General features: G+C 43.2%; 1 protein-coding gene across 3 annotated transcripts; it reads right to left on the bottom strand.

The window, feature by feature from the left end:
* Positions 1–1224: 1224 nt before the first annotated feature.
* ENSA (endosulfine alpha) lies at positions 1225–20910 on the bottom strand. Of its 3 annotated transcripts, none has more exons than XM_066268030.1 (4): positions 20716–20910; positions 18616–18741; positions 17170–17336; positions 1225–2272 (listed from the first exon to the last, which is right to left on the bottom strand). In XM_066268030.1, exons 1-4 carry the CDS (start codon positions 20770–20772, stop codon positions 2032–2034), a joined length of 591 nt encoding a protein of 196 aa, XP_066124127.1. In that variant the 5' UTR covers positions 20773–20910; the 3' UTR covers positions 1225–2031. The 3 variants fall into 3 exon arrangements, with proteins under 3 accessions (XP_066124127.1, XP_066124129.1, XP_066124128.1); XM_066268032.1 differs by lacking the exon at positions 1225–2272 and adding an exon at positions 13730–14486; XM_066268031.1 differs by lacking the exon at positions 1225–2272 and adding an exon at positions 14532–14966.
* Between the last annotated feature and the right edge of the window lie 37 nt (positions 20911–20947).

The raw sequence follows: 20947 nt of genomic DNA, 5'->3' as shown, positions 1-20947 counted from the left end.
AACTAACCATAATGTGAAATGGAATATATGCACTGTAGGAGGCAATAAAAAGTTAATGTTGGAGTTAAGAGACTGAAAAATTCACTTTGGACTAGAAGAGCTACAAGAAGACCTTGTGGAAGAAGTAGCTTTTCTGCTGGGCTTTCTAGAATACAGCCTTTATCAGACAGTGAAGGGGAGAGAGATTGAGGAAATACCAAATGCAAAAGCTTTTTTCCTTTTCAGAGGCTGAAAAAGGAACTGCACTGCAAATTTCACTTGAAATTCATGGCTTAAATGCTCAGCAATCCCATTGCATTTTCTTAATCAATTCACTCTTCTGTGGTCCAAGAAGACTACTGCAACACCATCTTTGTCCTTAAACCTCCAGTTTTCCCTCCACCCTTCCTCAATCTCAGCTGTTAATTTCTTTTATTGAAAAAAATTGAAGCAATAGAGAAAAACATAATTTCTCACCACCAAATCTAATAATTTACTCCTATCCCATTCTGTCTGCCTTTCCTATGGTCCTATGGTTAGAATGAACGAGCCTTCCCTGCTATTTCAGATCAACCTCTTGTGCATTGGATCCCATTTCCTTTGCCTATGCAAGTACTTGCAGTTATCCTTTTCTTTTTTTTTTTTTTTTTTGCAAGAGAGACAGAGACAGACAGGAAGAGAGAGAGATGAGAAGCATCAACTCGTAGTTGCATCACTTTAGTTGTTCATTGCTTCTCATATGTGCCTTGATGGGGGTTGGGGGTGGGCTCCAGCCAAGCCAGTGACTTCTTGCTCAAGGCAGCGACCTTTGGGCTCAACCCAGTGACCATGGGATCATGATCCTATGCTTAAGCCAGCAACCTGCGCTCAAGCTAGTGAGCCTGCGCTCAAGCTAAATAAACCTGTGGTCAAGCCGGCAACCTCAGGGTTTAGAACCTGGGTCCTCAGTGTTCCAGGTTGCCATTCTATCCACTGAGCCACCACTGGTCAAGCTAAAGATTATTATTATTATTATTTTTTTTTTTTGTATTTTTCTGAAGCTGGAAACGGGGAGAGACAGTCAGACAGACCCCCGCATGCGCCCGACCGGGATCCACCCGGCAAGCCCACTAGGGGGCGACGCTCTGCCCACCAGGGGGCGATGCTCTGCCCCTCCGGGGCGTCACTCTGTTGCGACCAGAGCCACTCCAGCTCCTGGGGCAGAGGCCAAGGAGCCATCCCCAGCGCTCGGGGAAGAAAGAGAGAGGAAGGAGAGGGGGAGAGGTGGAGAAGCAGATGGGTGCTTCTCCTGTGTGCCCTGGCCGGAAATCGAACCCGGGACTTCCGCACGCCAGGCCGACGCTCTACCACTGAGCCAACCGGCCAGGGCCCTAAAGATTATTCTTGATGACATACTGAAAAGGTTGACTTCATGTTTTTGTGTCAAAATCATTAATTGAACTTCTTGCAGTTTGCCATTTTCTACACTTCTCACTGCATGCCATATTCTTTCACACTGTGCCTCCACCATTAGTATCTTCCTGCCCTACTATCACAACACTATAATTATCGTCTTGGTTTACAAGATCATAATTTCAGGCCCTAATCTCTATAAGTAACACTAGCATATAACTAGGGTTCAGTAACCTCTCAAGGTGTTGACAGACATTGCTACCTGCTTTATCCAATATTGCTTCTTCTTCCCTTCTGACAAAACCCAAACTTGGCATGGTAGTTCCATAATGATTAGGAACTCATATTCCTTCTGTTATGTTGTTCTGCTATACTCACTCATACTACATGCTTTTCTACCTTTTGTCCAAGATGGCTAGCTTCACCCATGTTATCTGTGTTCCAACCAGCAAGGAGAAAAGGAAAGGGAAAAGGAACCTTACTTTTTTTAAAAAATTTTAATTTATTCATTTTACAGAGAGAGAAGGGGGGAGGAGCAGGAAACATCAACTCCCATATGTGCCTTGACCAGGGAAGTCAGGGTTTCGAACTGGCAACCTCAGTGTTACAGGTCAACGCTTTATCCTCTGCGCCACCACAGGTCAAGCTACCTAACTTCCTTTAATGACACTTTCCATAAGTTGTATACCTTTTTTTTTTTTTTTCTGAATTGAGAACTGAGGAGGCAGTAGGACAGACTCCTGCACGCGCCAACCAGGATCCACCTGGCATACCCACCAGGGGGCGATGCTGCCCATCTGAGTCGTTGCTCTGCTGCAAACAGAGCCATTCTAGCGCCTGAGGCAGAGGCCATGGAGCCGTCCTCAGCACCCCGGCCAACTTTACTCCAATGGAGTCTTGCCTGTGGGAGGGGAAGAGAAAGAGAGGAAGGAGAGGGGGAAGGGTGGAGAAGCAGATGGGTGCTTCTCCTGTGTGCCCTGGCTGGGAACTGAACCCGGACTTCCATACGCTGGGCCGACACTCTACCGCTGAGCCAACCAGCCAGGGCCTGTATTGTTTTTTTTTGTTGTTGTTTTTTAATTTATGATTTTAATTTGTGTTTACATAGATTCAAGTGTCCCACCAAATATATCTCCCCCCTGTATTTTTTTTTTTACAGAGAGTCAGAGAGAGGGATAGATAAGGACAGACAGGAACGAAGAGAGATGAGAAGCATCAATCATCAGTTTTTGTTGCGACACTTTAGTTGTTCATTGATTGCTTTCTCATATGTGCCTTGACCGTGGGCCTTCAGCAGACTGAGTAACCCCTTGCTTGAGCCAGCGACCTTGAGTCCAAGGTGGTGAGCTTTTGCTCAAACCAGATGAGCCCGCGCTCAAATTGGCGACCTCGGGGTCTCGAACCTGGGTCCTCCGCATCCCAGTCTGATGCTCTATCCACTGCGCCAGCGCCTGGTCGGGCCCCCCTGTATTGTTTTCTAACATTTAAAAAATAGGACAGTAATAGCTATTCTGTGAGATAGAGCAGAGGTGAAAGTGCAAGGTGCATGTTTTCTTCTTTTTCCTCATTGTGCTGGAAGGCACTGAGATCTCCTGCAGGAACATAGCTCTACACTAAATTCTAGCTGAAGAAGAGAAATCTTACCTATTTCCAGGGGTTGAACTACCTGTTCTCTAGTATTAGAAGAAACCATCTTTTGTTTATATTTCCCAAAAAAGTCAACAGACATCACGCATATAATCTATACTGGTCAGTGGGAAGTGGCATCTGGTAGCAGGCAAGAGAAGAAAATCCAGACAATAGAAGAGGTAGGGTAATAGGAAATTAAGAAGAAAAATGCATGTCCTTGCAAGAACTACCTACCATTCATCCCTACCACTCAGCCTGGGCCATGCCCTAGGAAGAAGCCCAGCCTGTTAACATGGACACAAGTCAAATGCCCAGAGAGCATTCTGCCTCCTTTGTACTCTTCCATTTTAGCCAGGCAGGGATGATTTTATGTCTTATGTCTTCTCTTCCTGTGCTTATCATTTTAAGTTGCAGAAAGAGATCATATGCCCAGACTTTTACCTCAAAACAGCTTTTCAGCTGAGTATAACAAAGACAAAAAAAATCAAGCAACCTCCCTCCTCCCACAATTCTGTTCTCTGTCACTCCACAGGACAAGGGACACTCCCATTATAGCTTTTTCCTACTATCAGAGAGGAAGCACAAGATTTCCAAAGGAACTAGTGTTTGGTTCTCAGGTGACCCAGGGCAAGATTTCATTTTAGCATAAGAACAAATTACATTTATTGAGCATCTACTTTCCAGCCTTGATACGAGTTTCTTGACAGATCTTTAATTCTAACAAAAGCCATATAATGTTTGTTTTATAATTATTCTCAATAGTACAGGTGAACAGACTGAGGCTCAAAAAAGTTAAGTAATTCAGTTCATAAACTGTAACTTTCTGAAGCAAAAGAACTGTTTAGGAGCAATACTGTTCAGTGGGAAGTGGCATCTGGCAGGAGGTAAGAGAATCAAGAAAATGAAGACCATGGAAGAGGTAGGGTAATAGAAAATTAAGAAGAAAAATGCATGTCCCAGCAAGAACTGCCATTAACCCTACCACTCAGCCTGAGCCATGCCCTAGGGCAGCGGTTCTCAACCTGTGGGACGCAACCGGGTGGAGGGTTGAACGACCAAAACACAGGGGTCGCCTAAAGCCATCAGAGATACATACTTTATTTAAAAATGTATTGTATAATAAATATACAGGTTGAGAACCGCTGCCCTAGGGTGTATGTGCGTATGTGTGTGTTTAAACAAATCTCCATAGTAACCATCTGGTTTCTGTCTATGACAACACAACCTTGTGGTGTCTAAATATGGGCACTGGAGAGAATGAGTGCGGACTGGGAGGGGAAATGGGGAAACTATGCAGACGAGGCAGACTGCTTTAGTATATCCTCAATTATCCCTCCCAGTCCATCCTCAAGGTAGGAAAGGGGCTTAAGGCCCTGATCTCTTCTGGTTTCACAGCAGTCACAGTTCAAAGCTGAGCTCTGCATACCATTTGTCTTATTTTAACTAATTATGTAAATTCCTATCCAGTTAGGGGGATCCCCCTGAGGCAAGAGGGGAGAGATAGAAACTTTTGCTTCCCATTTTCACCCCAGGTGCCACTTTCAGTAAGAGAGGTCAGAGGATCCCCTTTAAGGAAGACATGGTAGCCCCAGATGGAAATAAACCAGTACCAGGATGTAGGAGTAAGGATAAATACTGCGAGACTAAATGGTTCCAGGCCAGAGTATGAGAGCCCCTTCAGATAGTGGTTCTCTACCTGGGAACCCCAGGGGAAATTTGGTAATGTCCAAGGACTTTCTGATTATCCTGAGTATCTAATGGGTAGAGGACAGAGATGAATTAACACCCTAAAAAACACAGGACAAAAACAAACAAACAAACAAAAAACACAGGACAGCCCCACAACAAAGATGTATCTGGTCCAAAATGTCAATAGTCCTAAGGTTGAAACCCCGAGTTAGAAGATGAGGATCTTGGTCTACTTGCAGGAGCAACAATGATAGGTCAAATTATTTGAGGGGATACCATGGATGCCAACTTGTTCCCTGAGTTCCTTTCAAACTTCCAACCCAAGTATTTATTGTTTACTTCTAACAATAATAAATCCAAACGAAGTGCCAAATTTGCTGTGAAATGAGCTCCTTCTAGAGAGGAGGGCCTTGGGTATAACAGGACAGAGGCTGTGTAACTGGGCAAAAGGCACAATCCCTTGACCTCAGTTTCACCATTTGTAAGACGAGTATAGCGAATTCAGTGATCTCTAATGTCCCTTTAGTTCCAAAACTTTTTGTACTTTAGGATATTCCCAGTCTGAGTCAATGGAAAAGGAAATGAGTCAGAAATGTAATGGAGGAAAGTCTGAGGGCGACTCAGACTTAAGACACTTCAGACATGTACCTAATATCAAAGCAGAACTCATGACCACTGAATGATGCCAGGACTTTCCTTTGTATAGTTCTCGTCTTCTTCTTCTTTTTTTTTTTTTTTAGAGAGAGAGAGAGACAGGGAGACAGAAAGGGAGAGAGGGAGAGAGGGGGGAGAGAGATGAGAAGTACCAACTCATAGTTGCTTCATTTAGTTCTTCATTGATTGCTTCTCCTACATGACTTGATGGGGAAAAGGACTCAAGCCTAGTGAACCTGAGTTCAAGCCAGCAACCTTGGAATCATGTCGATGATCCCATGCTATAGCCAGTGACCCTGTGCTCAGGCTGATAAGCCCGTGGTTCAAGCAGGCAAACTCACGGTTTCAAACCAAGGACCTCAGTGTCCCAGGCTGATGCTTTATCCACTGCACCACCACCAGTTAAGCTCTGTGTATTGAAGGAGATGGTATCTACATGGGGTGATTTTATCAACAGTAAGTTGCTTATACCAAAACAATAAATAAATTCCTCATAGGTCTTGAGTGTTTGAATTACTACCAAGAAAGTTTTCTCTCCAGTGAAAAATATACATCTTCTAGCATAGATATCAGTTTGATGTTAGTAATTGAGTTTGGAACTCTAAGGTAAGGAGGTGGCACTAAATCAAGAATGATACTTGTTGGTGGGTTTGTAGACTTAGCTGCTAATATAATGAGAAAAGTTCATGTACTGTGTAAATTCTATTCAACCTTTTCTTTTTTTCTTTTTGTATTTTTTCTAAAGTTGGAAACAGGGAGGCAGTCAGACAGACTCCCACATGCGCCCGACAGGGATCCACCCGGCTTGCCCACCAGGGGCGATGCCCCACCCATCTGGGGCACCGCTCTGCCGCAATCAGAGCCACTCCAGTGCCTGAGGCAGAGGCCACAGAGCCATCCTCAGCGCCCCGGCAAACTTTTGCTCCAATGGAGCCTTGGCTGCGGGAGGGGAAGAGAGAGACAGAGAGCAAGGAGAGGGGGAGGGGTGGAGAAACAAATGGGCGCTTCTCCTGTGTGCCCTGGCCGGGAATCGAACCCGGGACTCCTGCACGCCAGGCCGATGCTCTGCCACTGAACTAACCGGCCAGGGCCCTATTCAACCTTTTCAATCTAAATATATTACTGATGAAACACTCTAAGCCAATAATTCTTTGTTGTTTCCTAAGCTAGACACTTTTATTTTCCTTTTATATAAGAAAACACATTTGGGTTTAACAAGAGATAACAGAAGAAAACCCCAAGTACATGAGCTCCCTAAATCAACACTGGATATGTGAACTCCCTGTTCCTCAACACGCCAATGACCTTTATCTTCACTCCACTTTGAATATCCATTTCTAAGGCCTTTGTCATTACATGGAAGAGTAATGTAAAATCTTGAACTCTAAACTCTTAAACTCGAACATCATTTTAACGACCAAGCTGAATTTACAGCTTAATCATCTACTCTTTGACCTTATCAAAACTTTTTATTTTTTTAAATTTATTGATTTTAGCGTGAGAGAGAAATAGGAACATCAACCCGTTCCTGTATGTGCCCTGACCAGGGATCGAACTGGCAACCTCGGTGCTTCCGGATGACGCTCTAACCAACAGAGCTATCTGGCCAGGGCTATCAAAACTTTTTAAAACTTTTTTTATTTTTTAGAGAGAAGGGGGAGAGAGAAATGTCAGTTTGTTGCTCCACTTATTTGTGCATTCATTGGTTGATTCTTGTATGTACCCTGACTGAAGATGACGCTCTAACCAACTAAGCTCCCCAGCCAGGGCTCAAAACTTCTCTTGACCAGGGTTTATCATGCCTTTCTCAGCCAGTATGAATCAGTCAGAATCCTTGAGCTCTTTTACCAGCACCTTCCATCCCTTTGCTCCCTTGTGTCCACTTCATGTCTACAAATTATAGTCCAGGATCTACACAGTAATCTATCTTCTCTGCTCCTGTACAGCTGGTGTGGCTGGGGGGGGGGGGGGAATGAATATATACATTTCAATCCAGAAATATATGGATTGAATCTAAAGCCATACCACCAGAAATATATGGATTGGTACCATGCCAGTGGATCTCATATTCCAAGGATTACGGATTCATGGTTCCCAATCTGTTAGGCCCTCAACACTGTTCCTTAACCTTTTACTTACTGTTTTTTGTCAGCCCTCTTCCATTCCCTTCCCTTTCATCCCTTTAAACTATGACCACTCTTCTTAAGTCTCCTGTCTAAATTCCCACCTCCCTAAGTCTCAACTAGCAACATTACATCCTATTCCACAAAGAACAATGAAGCTGTTGAAAGACTCCCAACAATTACCTACCCCAGTCACAAATAGCTGAGTTTACCTACTAATACATCTTTACCTTGAGTTTTAAGCGGGATGAATTATGCATCCTCTTGGTTGCAATCCGTTTCTCACTCAAGTGACTTCCCAACTATATTTACCCCATTACCTCACCTTGTACAGTGGCTGGCACATAGTAAGTGCTCAATAAATGTTTATTAAACTGTTGTTTAAATAACCACATCAACCTGAGCTTTTTCTATCCCCTCTTTCATCAGAAGAACTGTTTTTGGTTATCATCATTCTCTACTGAGCTTCAACTTTTATCTATTGCTTTCACTCAATGAATAAATGTGCCTAAATCATGCCTATTCTAAGCAACAAAACCTTCCCCTACCACTCAGTTCTACAAGCGAGATTTTAATTTTTTTTTCTTTACAGAGACAGAGTCAGAGAGAGGGATAGACAGGGACAGACAGACAGGAACAGAGAGATAAGAAGCATCAATCATTAGTTTTTCGTTGCGCATTGCAACACCTTAATTGTTCATTGATTGCTTTCTCATATGTGCCTTGACCGCGGGCCTACAGCAGACAGAGTAACCCTTTGCTTGAGCGAGCGACCTTGGGTCCAAGCTGGTGAGCTTTTGCTTAAACCAGATGAGCCCACACTCAAGCTGGCGACCTCAGGGTCTCGAACCTGGGTCCTCTGCATCCCAGTCCGATGCTCTATCTACTGCACCACTGCCTGGTCAGGCTAAAAGCGAGATTTTAGCTCTACCAACCCATTGAAACTTGTCTCAAAAATGTAACTAATTGCTGAATCATGTGGACACCCTTTAGTCCATTTTAAAAAACACTGTAATTTTATTATTCAAAATTAAAATTACCTCTAATTATCAAGTACATATTCATTGCCAAAACTTGAAAAGTACAAAAAAGTAGATATACACACACCCTAAATCATAATTCTGACAAATAGAGTTATCCACTATTTTGCCATGGTTCTTTCCTGAAAGCTTTGGGTACTTTTTACCACATACATGAGATAGTCTCATTTCTTACTTCATATAACCTCCAATAGCACTTTACACTTAGGACTGATTCAGTTCCTCCATCTTCCTGATGCTCCTATTTTGTGGGGCTCTTATCTCTGTACCCTTCAGATGTTAGCTTTTATCAAGGTCAGCTCTCCAATTTTTCTGTTCTAAATGCTTTTTCATGGCTTTATGGATATATCTTGAAGGCCACAGAATCTACCTTTTCTTCTCCTCCATCCTTGACTTATAAATACAGTAACTTATCAGTTACCTCCTCCTGCATGTCATATAGGCACCTCAAATTAACCCTTTTGCAAAACTTGCCTTCCTTGCTAAATTTCTTCTATTTGCATTCTCAGTCTCAGTTATGGAATCATCATTTACCCAGAAACCAGGGAATTTAAACAATAAATCCCATATCCCAGACCTTGCCAAATAGTCCCATGCTTAGAGCATCATCCCGAAATGCAGTGGTTGCTGGTTCTATTCCCTGGCCAGGGAACATACAGGAACAGACCTATGTTTCTCTCTCTTTCTCTCTCTCCCTTCCTCTTTCTCTAGAATCAATAAACATTTTTTTTTAAATTCCATATCCCACATCAATTTCTGTTGATTGTACTTCCATGTACTCTTACATCTGCACACTCTTCTTCATCCCCACTGTCATTGCCTTCCTTAGGTCCTAATCTATCTAACCTACAGTACTGCAGCAACACGACTCTTGTTCATAACTCTACCCCATAGTAAGAATTTATAAGCAGAGCATAGTACAGAATTCTTCACTTAGGTGTTTCATTGTTACTTCCAACTTACTATGCCACAGTTCATCATTTTCCTCTTCACAATAGCCAGACCCCTTCTCAACCTTCCCATCCCATTAAAAGCAACTCTAATACATCAAGTTTACCCTCTCCAATATCTTCCCCACACTGCAGTCAGATTTTTGTAAAGAGCCAATTTGATCATGTTATTCCCTTGGTCAGTTGCTTCCAGAATAAAATCCAAAGGGCCCTTTCTGATCTGGCTCTCACTTCTCTGCCAATCTCTGGCTGCATCCCTTGCAATTACTTTTAAGTTTCCAGATTGTAGTAACTCTGAATCCTTTTACCTACTGTTCTTTCCCCTTGAACAACTCCTTTTTTCTTATTTTTTAAATGTTTATTTTATTGATTTTAGAGAGAAGGGTGAGAGCAGGAAAAGAGACAGGAATATCTGTTCCTGTCTGCGCCCTGACTGGGATTGAACTGGCAACCTCTGTGCGCTTCAGGAGGATGCTCTAACCAGTGGTTGGCAAACTCATTAGTCAACAGATCCAAATATCAACAGTACAATGATTGAAATTTCTTTTGAGAGCCAAATATTTTAAACTATACAGGTAGGTACATTCCTTATCGAGGTAGCGCCCGCACGTGGTATTTTGTGGAAGAGCCACACTCAAGGGGCCAAAGAGCCCCATATGGCTCGCAAGCCGCGGTTTGCCAACCACTGCTCAAACCAACTGAGCTATCTGGCCAGGGCAACTCCTTTTTTCAACTTAACCTTTTTACATAAGTCCTAGAAGCTATTTTCTGTGAAAGGGTTTTCCTGACCTTCTCCTACCTCCCTAAGTTAGGTGAATGCCCCTATTCTGCGCTTCCAGAGCATTTTGTGCTGATCCCCATCTTAGTACTGATCCCTGTATTTTAATTGTTTATCCATCTTTATTATACTCGCCTGTAGTATGTAAGCTCCTCGAGGGCAAGAACTGTATCTTATGCACTTATCCTGTGTAATCATCACAACCCTTATGGTAGGTACCATCTCATTCCTATTTTACAAATAAGTAAACTGAAACGAAGTTTAAGAAACTTGTTCTGAATTATCAATATATATCAAAATCAGGACTTAAAACCAGGAAGCTTGACACTACAACCAGTCCATCACTAAATCCATTTCCTCTAAACCCCTTCTGCACATGACTTGGCAGTGGCCTATCTAAAACACAGATCTGCCAGGTCTCCTCTTTGTAATCCCTTCAGTAGTTCCTAGGCCTGCCTGCAGGCCACATCCTCACTCTGGCTCCTGCCTACCTTTCTGGCCTGGTCTCCAGCCACTGCCCAGGACCCACTTGACACTGGTACTGCAGAAACACCAGATTCCACACTGTCCCACCCTTTTCTAAATGTTGGTCCCCTTACCAACATGCCCCTTGTTCGCTTACCTTTCTGGAGAAATCCTGTTTATCCTTCAGAACTTACTTCATGAAACCTTTCCTGATCACTCTTTCCCAAAACCCTTTGCAGGTAGTGGAGTGAATCCTGCCTGGCTTCACTCTCAGAAGCTGACTGACGTGGGCAAGTTACTGTTTTAGTTTGCTCATTTGTTATAATGCAATAGTAAGACTACTTCATAGAATTGTTGAGGGGATTAAATTAGATGATGTAAATTAAATCCTTAGCACAGGGCTAGACACTTGGTAAGCACTCAAAACATTTAGCAATTACTAATTCCATATCCCTTTGCTCTATGTAGCTAGGTCTTTACTGCTGCAAGTTAAACACTGCAATATGATTTCTTCGTGTGCAGTTTCTCCACCAGAGTATAATCGCCTCGAAAGAAGCACCCACATATCACATACCTTATATTTTAGCCCAGTACCTGGCATATCGTGGGGTCTTATTCAATGATAATTGAACTGGACTATTTAAATACTACCTGTCTTTCAAGGCCCGGATCAATGTCCATTTCCATTTTCTCCACTAATATTTACCTAATGATTCCAGCCCTCAGGGTTTCCCCTTTTCAGAAATATTTGACCACTGCTTGAATAATCATATGCTATCGGTTTATATGTAGAAGTGCTATCTCAATGAGGCTTCCATTTCCTCCAGGGCAGACCCATCCATTACACTGTTTACTGCTCAATGACAGCTAGTGTTTCCAATCGCAGAATGAGTGTTCAACAATAACTCGGCCTGACCAGGTGGTGGCACAGTGGATAGGGTATCAGACTGGGATGCAGAGGACCCAGGTTTGGGACACTTGGTCTGCTATAGCCCCAGTCAAGGCACATATGAGAAATCAATGAACAACTAAGATGCTGCAACGAAAAATTGATGCTTCTCATCTCTCTCCCTTCCTGTCTATCCCTCTCTCTGACTCTGTCACAAAAACAAACAAACAAAAAAAACCTCATGAATTAAAATATTCTACTCAAGCATGGGAGGCCTCACTGTATCTTTATTAGTAAGTCACCTACCTCTAAGAAAATTCAGCTAACAACCCATCTCCTGACTCTCCTTCCTTTAGATCTTGAATTTCTGCTTGGAACTAAATTAATCTGCTTTATTTGTATGCCATTGTCATGTCTTAGCTTCCCAAGGAAAAAAAATCTTCCTTTTCCTCCTGCTATTTTTCTTTTGCTCACATTTTCTGGGCCCAGGCCACACAAGCTTAAACTAAATGCTGCTGGACAGTCATGCCTTTATCTCTGACACCCTGCATATCAGATGGCTGAGAGGTTTGTCAGCACAACCATCACTCAACCAAATTGGAGGAGTGGAAGAACCCTTGATCCACAATTTGGAATAAAGATTTTAGAAGGTGTCTACCTAAGACATCGGCAGGAATAGCTATCTGAAGCACTGCAGAATTGGTCTGTTCTGGCTACCTAGCCCTACAGTCAGGGAGTGAAAATGAAGAAATGGCAAGTTTTAAACTAAAATAGAGATGGCCACAAACATTTATTGGCACTCCAGGATTCCTAAGGCTACGGCTTAAAACTAAGGACCAGGGAAGCCAGGAATAATGGAAAAATCATACAGAAGCCTAAATACTAACTTGAGCTCTTCAGTAAACTAGCTTTGCCACCTTATAAGTAACTTATTTCTTTAACTGTATTAAAATGAAATTGCACTAACTGAATGATCCTACAGTTAACCTCCTGATCTCATTCCCCAGCTGTATCCACCAAGTTAACATAAACCAGGGACATGCTCAGAGATGTGTTGGGAGTGGTTTAGGATATATGTATGCTGGCTTTGATATTTGAGTTTACACTTTTTGCAGTGTGTGAACTTTTTCATATATTTTCTTCCAGTTAGACAATAATCCCCACAAAGGTAGAGAATGCCTCCTCTCTTTAATATATCTCCCTACCACATGGCTCATTCAGTGTCTAGCGTGCTGTTCAGAAAGGCTAACGGTTAGGAAGCAACAGTCCCCTGGCTAAAGCTGGAAAGAGCAAGTCAGGAACACCGTGAGTAGCTGAAAACATAGTATTTAGGAAGCAACTGATTAAGAACAATGAGTTAGATACCAAGAACAACATTTCTTCTTCAGTTTACAAGTACCCCTCTCTGTCAATAAGATGAAGATTTCTCTAAAATATCTGTCTCCTGGATTGTTTGTATTTCCTGATACTCATTTGAAAGCCAATCACATTTGGGAAAATACAACTCTCCTTCCTAATCAAACTTGGCCAAATGGGCAAGTAGTTTCAGTTTACCACACGTGAATGTTGGTGGGGCCAGGGAAAGACAGGTTTGAATTTGTTTCTCTGGTGGTAAGGTTTCTTCTGTATAATATATTCACAAGTCTTTTCAACTTCTTTAAGTGTTAGGATTCCAGATATGAATGAAGAAGTCACTCTGCCTCCTGCTGGCCACAGCCAGAAAGGCTTGAGTTCCTTTTGGTTTATTATTAGAGAACTTGTGAGGGAATGCAAGACTGAAAGGGAAAAGAGTGGGCTTCCTTTTTTGCTTAGTCTGAACAACACGTTAAGTGTCAATAAATCATTTAGATTAAACACCCTCAAATCCCTCATTCTGTGAGCCAAAATCTGAGGTTGATAGATCTACATTAGCTACAGGAACAAAGGGATAGACAAGAGTCAGGAAAAGAAAGCCCTGGCCCGTGTGCTAAACATCCTTGCTCCCTCTGCCTGAGGGACGAAGTGGAGAGCCTAGCCACATGCCATATTAAGGGCCCATGTTCCTTAAAAACTTAGGGCCCTACACCAGCTTCTCCTCTGAATGGTGTCTTCAGTATTTTCTTCCTTTCCCCAAACCCCAATAAAACACACCAACTGCTTCAGAGTATTTCTGGGTTGGGTTTCATCTTGGATCTTTTTTTTTCTCTTTTATTTCAAATACTGAAAAAGCCCCCTGGGCTCTGTGGGGCTCCCATGCTCATGACCCCTTTTCCCATACTCACTGCCCTCCTCCCCACAGTAAATCTGTTAAGAGGACAATTTTTTTTTTATGAACAATTAACATTAATTGCATTCTCAGCTTGCTCTGCGAAACAGAGGAGCTATTTGCATCTATCACATTTAGATGGAGTTTCTTTTATCTGACACCAGGTCCCTAGCTACATCTAAGCAAACATGGCATTTTTCTACAGAGCTAAATTGGAGCCCTACATCTTTAGTTTACTCCACTTCCTTCCCCCCTCACACCCACCTCACACCAGCCACATAGTTAATAAGGTCAAGAATGTTATCGACTCCAAGCCCTAATTCAAATTCCCCATATCTCCCACCCACCCTTTTAAACAACCCTCCCAGCTCCCGCCCCTATCCCCCAAGATTTCACTGAGATTTCTTCCAACAATTATTCAGAAAAAAGGTAAAACAAAAAAGGTTCAAGGTCTTGGTGCTCAGCCCAAGGGGCTCCATGCACTCACTGGGACACCGAGGGGCAGGGGCTTCTGCCTCTCCAGCCCGCCCCGAGCCACCTCCTGACCCCTGGCTGTAAAAGCAGGGAGGGGCAGGAGCCAGCACAGGACCTAGGGGGGGGGGCAGCGTCTCAGGATCTGGCGGAGCCCCAGGCAGCATCATTCAACATGGCCACTGCAGACGAACACAGAAAAAAACACTGTCAAGTCATAAGGGAAAACCCCTTATATTTCATACCAGTCTCTATCCCACGACTCTTCTACACTTAACAATCATTAGGCTACCTAGCATATACCTCAATTCTATTCATAGAAAATTATTTAAATAAAAGAGACAGAATTTCAGTCTAATCCATAAAACAAAATGTTCTTTGCCTTTTTGGAGATATCCATTAAAACAAAGAGAAAAATAATTTGTTAGACAAGATCAAAATAACTGGAGGCCTGCAGGGGTGTAAGCTGTCTCCTAGCTGGGTCATACACATAGCCAAACCTCGTGAAGCAGCGAAGACTTACAGTGGGTGACCGGATGGAGGCCAGGGCTAGACACACACATGTTGTTTTAAATGGACTTAATAATCCAGGTTTAATCAAAGCAGTTGGGATTTTGATTTTGATATGACCCTCCTTTGCCATGGGAGTTATGTACTTCATGCTGTGGAAACACATGGCAAATAGAGAATGTAGTCTGATTCTTTGTTTTCTTAGCCAGTTAGAGAGTGAGACCAAGAGTTTTCTGATTTCCCTATTTCTTCTATTCTTTCTTAAAACCAGACTCATTGTGACCTCAGTTTTGAGTATTCAAACTGACCAATACAGAAAGTGGATCAGACAGAAACAAAAAAGTACAAAATTCGAGAAAATCGGAGATGAAGAAAATGTACAAAATTATATATATATTTATATATATAAGAACACAACATATCTATGTACAACATGGCTGGGACAATAGAGGAAACTATACAAGGATGTTTGGCATTTCCCCCTTCCCACACAGACTTTAGACTAAGAAAGACAGCATGAGGAAAAATGGAGCAAGAAACACAAAAATTATATACAATTACAAGTGATAGTCAAGGGGTCTAGGGGCCAAAGAATCCAGGGATCCTTCTCTCTTCATTCCTTCCTCACCATTTTTTTCCTATTCAATCAGAACGACAGCCTGAAAAGTGACTGGCTGGTCAGGAGAGAAGTACTATATACACACCCCATCCCCCATATGCACATCAAGTTCATCAGTCATTTTCATTTGGCCAAATGTTTGGCCAATCAGAATTTGTGAGGGGGCAAGAAAGGATTATAGAACCTTCCTCTCTTGAACAGTTCTCACCCTGATCCTCTCTCTCATAGCTAGCAGGTTGTATTCAGTAAGATTCAAGCCAAGCTAGTGATAACCAGATTACAGCCACTGCTGGCCACCTGCAACCCCTTTCCTCCACCTGTCCACGAGTCATCACTGCTTCTTCCCATCACACAGGAGCTGAGTTACTGAGCTTGAGGAAGGTAGAGATTTCTGTGTTCCTTCTCTCTCTCCTTAACCACCTTCCCCAGCTTTCTCCAAATGTGATTATTTCCTCAGAACCTGCTACTCCAGCCCTGCCAAAGTACTAAGTCCAGTACTAAGTCCCAGGAGGTAGCTCAAGTTCATCCCTTTTTTTTCTCGCCTCCCTAACAATACCCGGCATCTGATGACATCGGAAACGTGGGACTCCACGTGTGCATGACTGAGCATGTTTCCTCAGGCCCACAGCTCAGCTGCCAGAACAGCCACTTCAGCAGTGAAGGCGCAGACTGTAGGCCAGGAAAGCAGGGTGAAGCAGAAGCAAGAGCTTTTATGGCTAGCTTCTTAGCATTTGACCCTAAGACCATGATACTTATGAGGCTCTCTTGCCTGAGTTCATAAACCCACAAATCTCCACTTCTTCTCTCCCCACGTCTTCAAATTGTTGCCCTGTGCAGAATATGGGCCTTTCTCACTTATAGTTTCACAAATAGCAGAGTTTTTCAGCTGGAAGTTACAGAATTTTAAAAACAGAATCAATCTTACCTATATTCAACTCTATTTTACAGATGAGGAAGTAAGAAATCCAGAGAGGTTAAATGACTCAAGCAAAGTTACATCTCACTTCTGCTGAGACCACGTGGAGCTAGATCTAAACCCAGATATCTTGACTCCCAAACCAATGCTCCTTCCACTATCCCATGATACTTTCAAAAGCTACATACTGAGAGAGAGAGAAGGCAACCATTTTATGTGAAGAATGTTTTCCAATCTTTACATGAAGAGCCAGGGCAAACTGTAAGAGACACTGACTAAAGGAGGTTAAGAGCGCATTATAGTTTTAGGCAAGTAAATCAGTTTTTCTTTTTGAGGATTCTCTAAACCTGCCATAATGGAAACATGAAGCAATAGCAGCCTAAGGGACAAAACACTGAGAAGCAAAGAAAACAGGTCTCATTCAATCTACCTTTCCCAACAATGTCAGGTTAGCCTTGGATGTTAACTCTGCCACATTATTCCAAGGCTTAGCCTAACCAATTTTCATTCAAAAGGAGAAATCACGTCTCCCCAGTTTCTCACACAGAATAAAAAGAGTTTGCAATATTATCCAATCCTAGTCTCCTACTTCTGGGCCCCTATCTGGGCTACAGTAAGGGTATGGAAATCTCAATTTAACCCAAGAAATGAACTCGGAGCCCCTCTTCAACACACATTACATTCTCAGCAGCTCCCAGCTAAATCAGTCATCACTGGCTAGCAAGCTAAGTTCTCTAACTAAGTGCCCATTCCATCCCTGCCTAAAATATATAAAAGTCCAGAAGGTGAGGAAGGGGAGAAGAATGGGGGGACAGATTACCCCGCAAGCTTGCTGGTGACGAGCGAGGACTTTCTCTGGGGCAGATCCTGTGGGGTGGGGATGTGGTCACCAGTCACCAGGTTCTTGTCTGGTCCTGCACTTGGCAGCTGCTTATTCTTCATCTTGGCTTTGGCCATGTTGTAGTCTCCTGAGTCAAAGTATTTTTGCTAAGAGACAAGAGGGAGGTTTGGGTGAGTGAGGAGTGCTGGCCGCCCTTAAAAGCAAGGAGACCCATATTTATTACAAACCCTCATCCACTTTTCAAGTCTTCCATGATTAACCTCAGGCATATATAGCTTAGCATTAGTTATATGAACTTACATTTTCTCCCTAAATGTGTTCTGACTTTTTCAGGCATGGAAGCAGTTTCCCAGCTAAAGTATAGATTTTTGGAGTTAAAAGATAGCCCCTACATCATTTATAGCCTCATCAGTACAGGACAATTAACAAAATTTGATTTTATATATGAGGCTTACCGAGGGCCTGTTAGTCACCAATGCATCTGGTGCTGGGCAAACAGAAAGGAACAAGACATCTAGAAGGGTCAGCCTGGGGCTACCCTAGCAACCAGCAGGAAGTCAACCTCTAGCCAACAACCTCAAAATTGAAAAGTGTTCTCTCAGACCATGAATAGAAACTGGTCTTGTTCATGGGGATAATATACTTTCCCTCTGACTCCCATTCCCACACATGCACTGTGGCTGTGATAGCTTGCCCACGCCTGCCTTGCCTACAGCAAGGTAAAATGCAAATCAGCATCACATCATCATCTGTGACTAAGACTCAACAACTAGGATTCTCCATAGGGTCTGTTTCATCCATTTCAGCCACACAGAGGAATACACTCTGGCATAATGACTTTATAATGCCTTAGTCAGCATCAGGTGCCTCTGGAGACTAAGAAACCTGATCAGGAGCTAGATGGCCATGAAGGCAGACTCTCCCTTGGTGAGGAAATAAAAGTCTCTTGAAGGAGTAAATGGTTAGTGCTAACTTCAAGGGTCTGAGGAAATCTATTCAAGTTGAGGAAATCTATTAATTTCAAGTTGAGGAAATCTATAGGACAGACGGTTTGATCTTTTTCTAAAATGATGCACCCCTAAAATTTAGCTCTAATTCTAAAAAGTACAATCCTAAAATTCCCACCACCCAAAAAAGCAAATGCCTAGAGCAGTCAGTGTTCTAGTCTCTAACATCCTTCCCTCATCCCCCCTCCCCCTACTCAAATGCCCTACATTAAGCCTTAATATCCTGTATGGGAAGTCAGAAGATAACTGACACCATATCAGAGATTTACAACACTGTCATTTGCCTTGCTCATTACAAGTTTTTAATCCCTCTCCACTGCACCCAACTACAAAGCTTCCAGGTTGGCATCTGGCAGAACCTGTGCAGACCTCACCCCTTTGGCTACACAGGAAGAATGTAAGAAACTGAGGCCCATACCCCTTTCTGCAGTCTCTTCATGAGGAAGTCGGAGCCTCCAGGCTTTTGTCCTAGGCTTGGATATTTGGCCTTTAGCTTTGCCTCCTCAGCTCTCTCTGGGAGAATACCTTCTTTCTCCTGCGTGTCCTAGAAGGAACAAATGGGCCAAGAAAAAGAATTAAAGCAACTGCTTCTAATATCTGATTACCTTTATACTATTTTTCCTGCAGATCCATCTACTTGTAAAGATGCTATTTGCATTCTACTCTTAAATAAAGCTAGACTTTCATTCAAATTCCTAAAGCTCAAGGAGACCATATTGTGAGAGAAAAAAAGAAAAGGTACTTCTCACACTGCGCCCAGGGAACCACCCCAATGACCTTTGACTATTGGGGTTAAAGGTAATACCTAAACACAATCCTTCAGTCACAGAGCAAGCCACAGCTCACTCAGCACAGAAGCCAGGAAAGACAAAGAGAGAAAAGAGCCAGCCAAGGTTGTTAGTGATGCATGATGAGTAGCAAAGTACCCTGGCTGTTCTTAACACACAGTGCAGGTCAAATGAGAATGCAAAGGGGATAGATAATTTTGCTGCAGTATTCCCTCCTTATTCAGAGTCTAAGATAGTCATCTGAGAAGTCTCTCTTTATGGAGGAGGCTAGAGCTATGTAGCCTTCTCCAAAGATCTCTACCTTAGTAAATGGGATGACATTGCTTCAGCATTTCCATAAACACGTCGTAGGAAGGTCGTAGATAAACAGAGATGAAAACAACACTATTTTTAATCTCAAGAAAACTAACATACAGTAGGTTCACTGTACTTATCCAATTTTTGCCAAAACGTCAATATCATCCCTACTGGGGCAAGTGATGACAGTTTGGGGAACGTGCCAAGAGTTCAACTGGTTTGCAACAGCTCTCACTGTTGTTAATCTCTTCTTGCTTTTTGTGGGCCCTCTGCCCTTTTCTTTAGTGATTTTTTTAAAAGAATCTAAGCCAATCTGTGGCTCCCCCCCTCAAATTTACTTACTGATTTTAGAGAGAAAAGGAGGATGCGGGTGAGAGGAGTGAGAAGGGGAGGGAGAGTGTGAGAGAGGGTGAAAGGGGGGGGAGAGAGAGTAAGGAAGGGAGGAAAAAGGAAGAGGGAAGAAGGCAGGGAGAGAGAAACATCAATTGGCTGTTCTGCTTATTTATGCATTCATTGGTTGATTCTTGTATGTGCTCTGACCAGGGATGGAAATCACAACCTTGCTGTATCAGTATGATACCCAGCCTGGGCTATGGCTCTTTTCAGTGGCATTATTTTCCCTTCCCTTGGAAATCCCACACAGATATAACAACAGGTGTACTTCATGAATCCTCGAACTCAGTACTAAATGTTGTAAGTCAAATACAACCCCCCAAGAAAAGGTTTATTTGGCGTGTTTCATCACAGAATTGCAGGGGTACTACTAAGTCCTCTGCCTTGTAAATCTGGGGGGAATAGGGTGGCATCTTTCTGGTCACGACTCTCTTGGTGTCTTTTCTAAGTTAAACCTCTACTATTCTGTACGTAACTCTAGTCTTCTTCAATCTTGGTCCGTCCTCATTGAAGGTGGGCAACAGACGAGTCTCAATCGTCAAAATAGGTCTCGAGAAAGTTGCCGCCTTAAACTAGCCATGATAATAATTATTCTTCTCCCTTCCCCCAATGCTGGTTCTTTTTAAACGTTTTTACCTCGACCTATATCGTTCGGAGAATTTAGGATACAGGTACCAGGGCGGTTGTTGGGTTATTTATCCCTAATAACTAACAAATCACATTACATCCAGTAATATGATTCAGTCAGTCTTTCCAAACACCCGCCCCGCGCCCAAGCTCGGCCAATTAAAGCACAATTTAAACGAGTTGAGCGGCAGGTTTGTTGGCCAATCAAAAAGAGTACGGAACTGACTGACAGTCGACCCAACCAACTAACACCAAAGCAGCAAGCCGCGTTGAAGCTCACCCTGTAGGACGCCAATAAATGGCCAACCTCTGAAGAGTCCAGGACTATGACGACCAATCCGCACTAGTGAGAGACCGTCTCCCGCCTCATCACGGTCGTCCCTGACTCGTCCACCCACACCCCCTCATTTCACCTGCTTCTCCTCGCCGGTTTCCTCCGCAGGGTTCTCCTCTTCTTGTTTCTGGGACATGGTGGGACTGGGACTGTGGAGTGTAGGGGGCCCGGGAAGTCAACCGGAGAAGGGAAGGGGGAGGGGAAATGGGGACAACCTTCGCTGCTCCTTCGGCTCCTGTCACTAGGGTTGCTCACTCAAAATGGCGGCCCTGCCCGTGACGTTATGGCCGCCCCTTCTTATGGGAACCAAT

Source organism: Saccopteryx bilineata, chromosome 3, assembly GCF_036850765.1.
Source record: "Saccopteryx bilineata isolate mSacBil1 chromosome 3, mSacBil1_pri_phased_curated, whole genome shotgun sequence".
Classification (NCBI taxonomy): domain Eukaryota; kingdom Metazoa; phylum Chordata; class Mammalia; order Chiroptera; family Emballonuridae; genus Saccopteryx; species Saccopteryx bilineata.
This window is presented reverse-complemented; position numbering and strand designations above follow the sequence as displayed.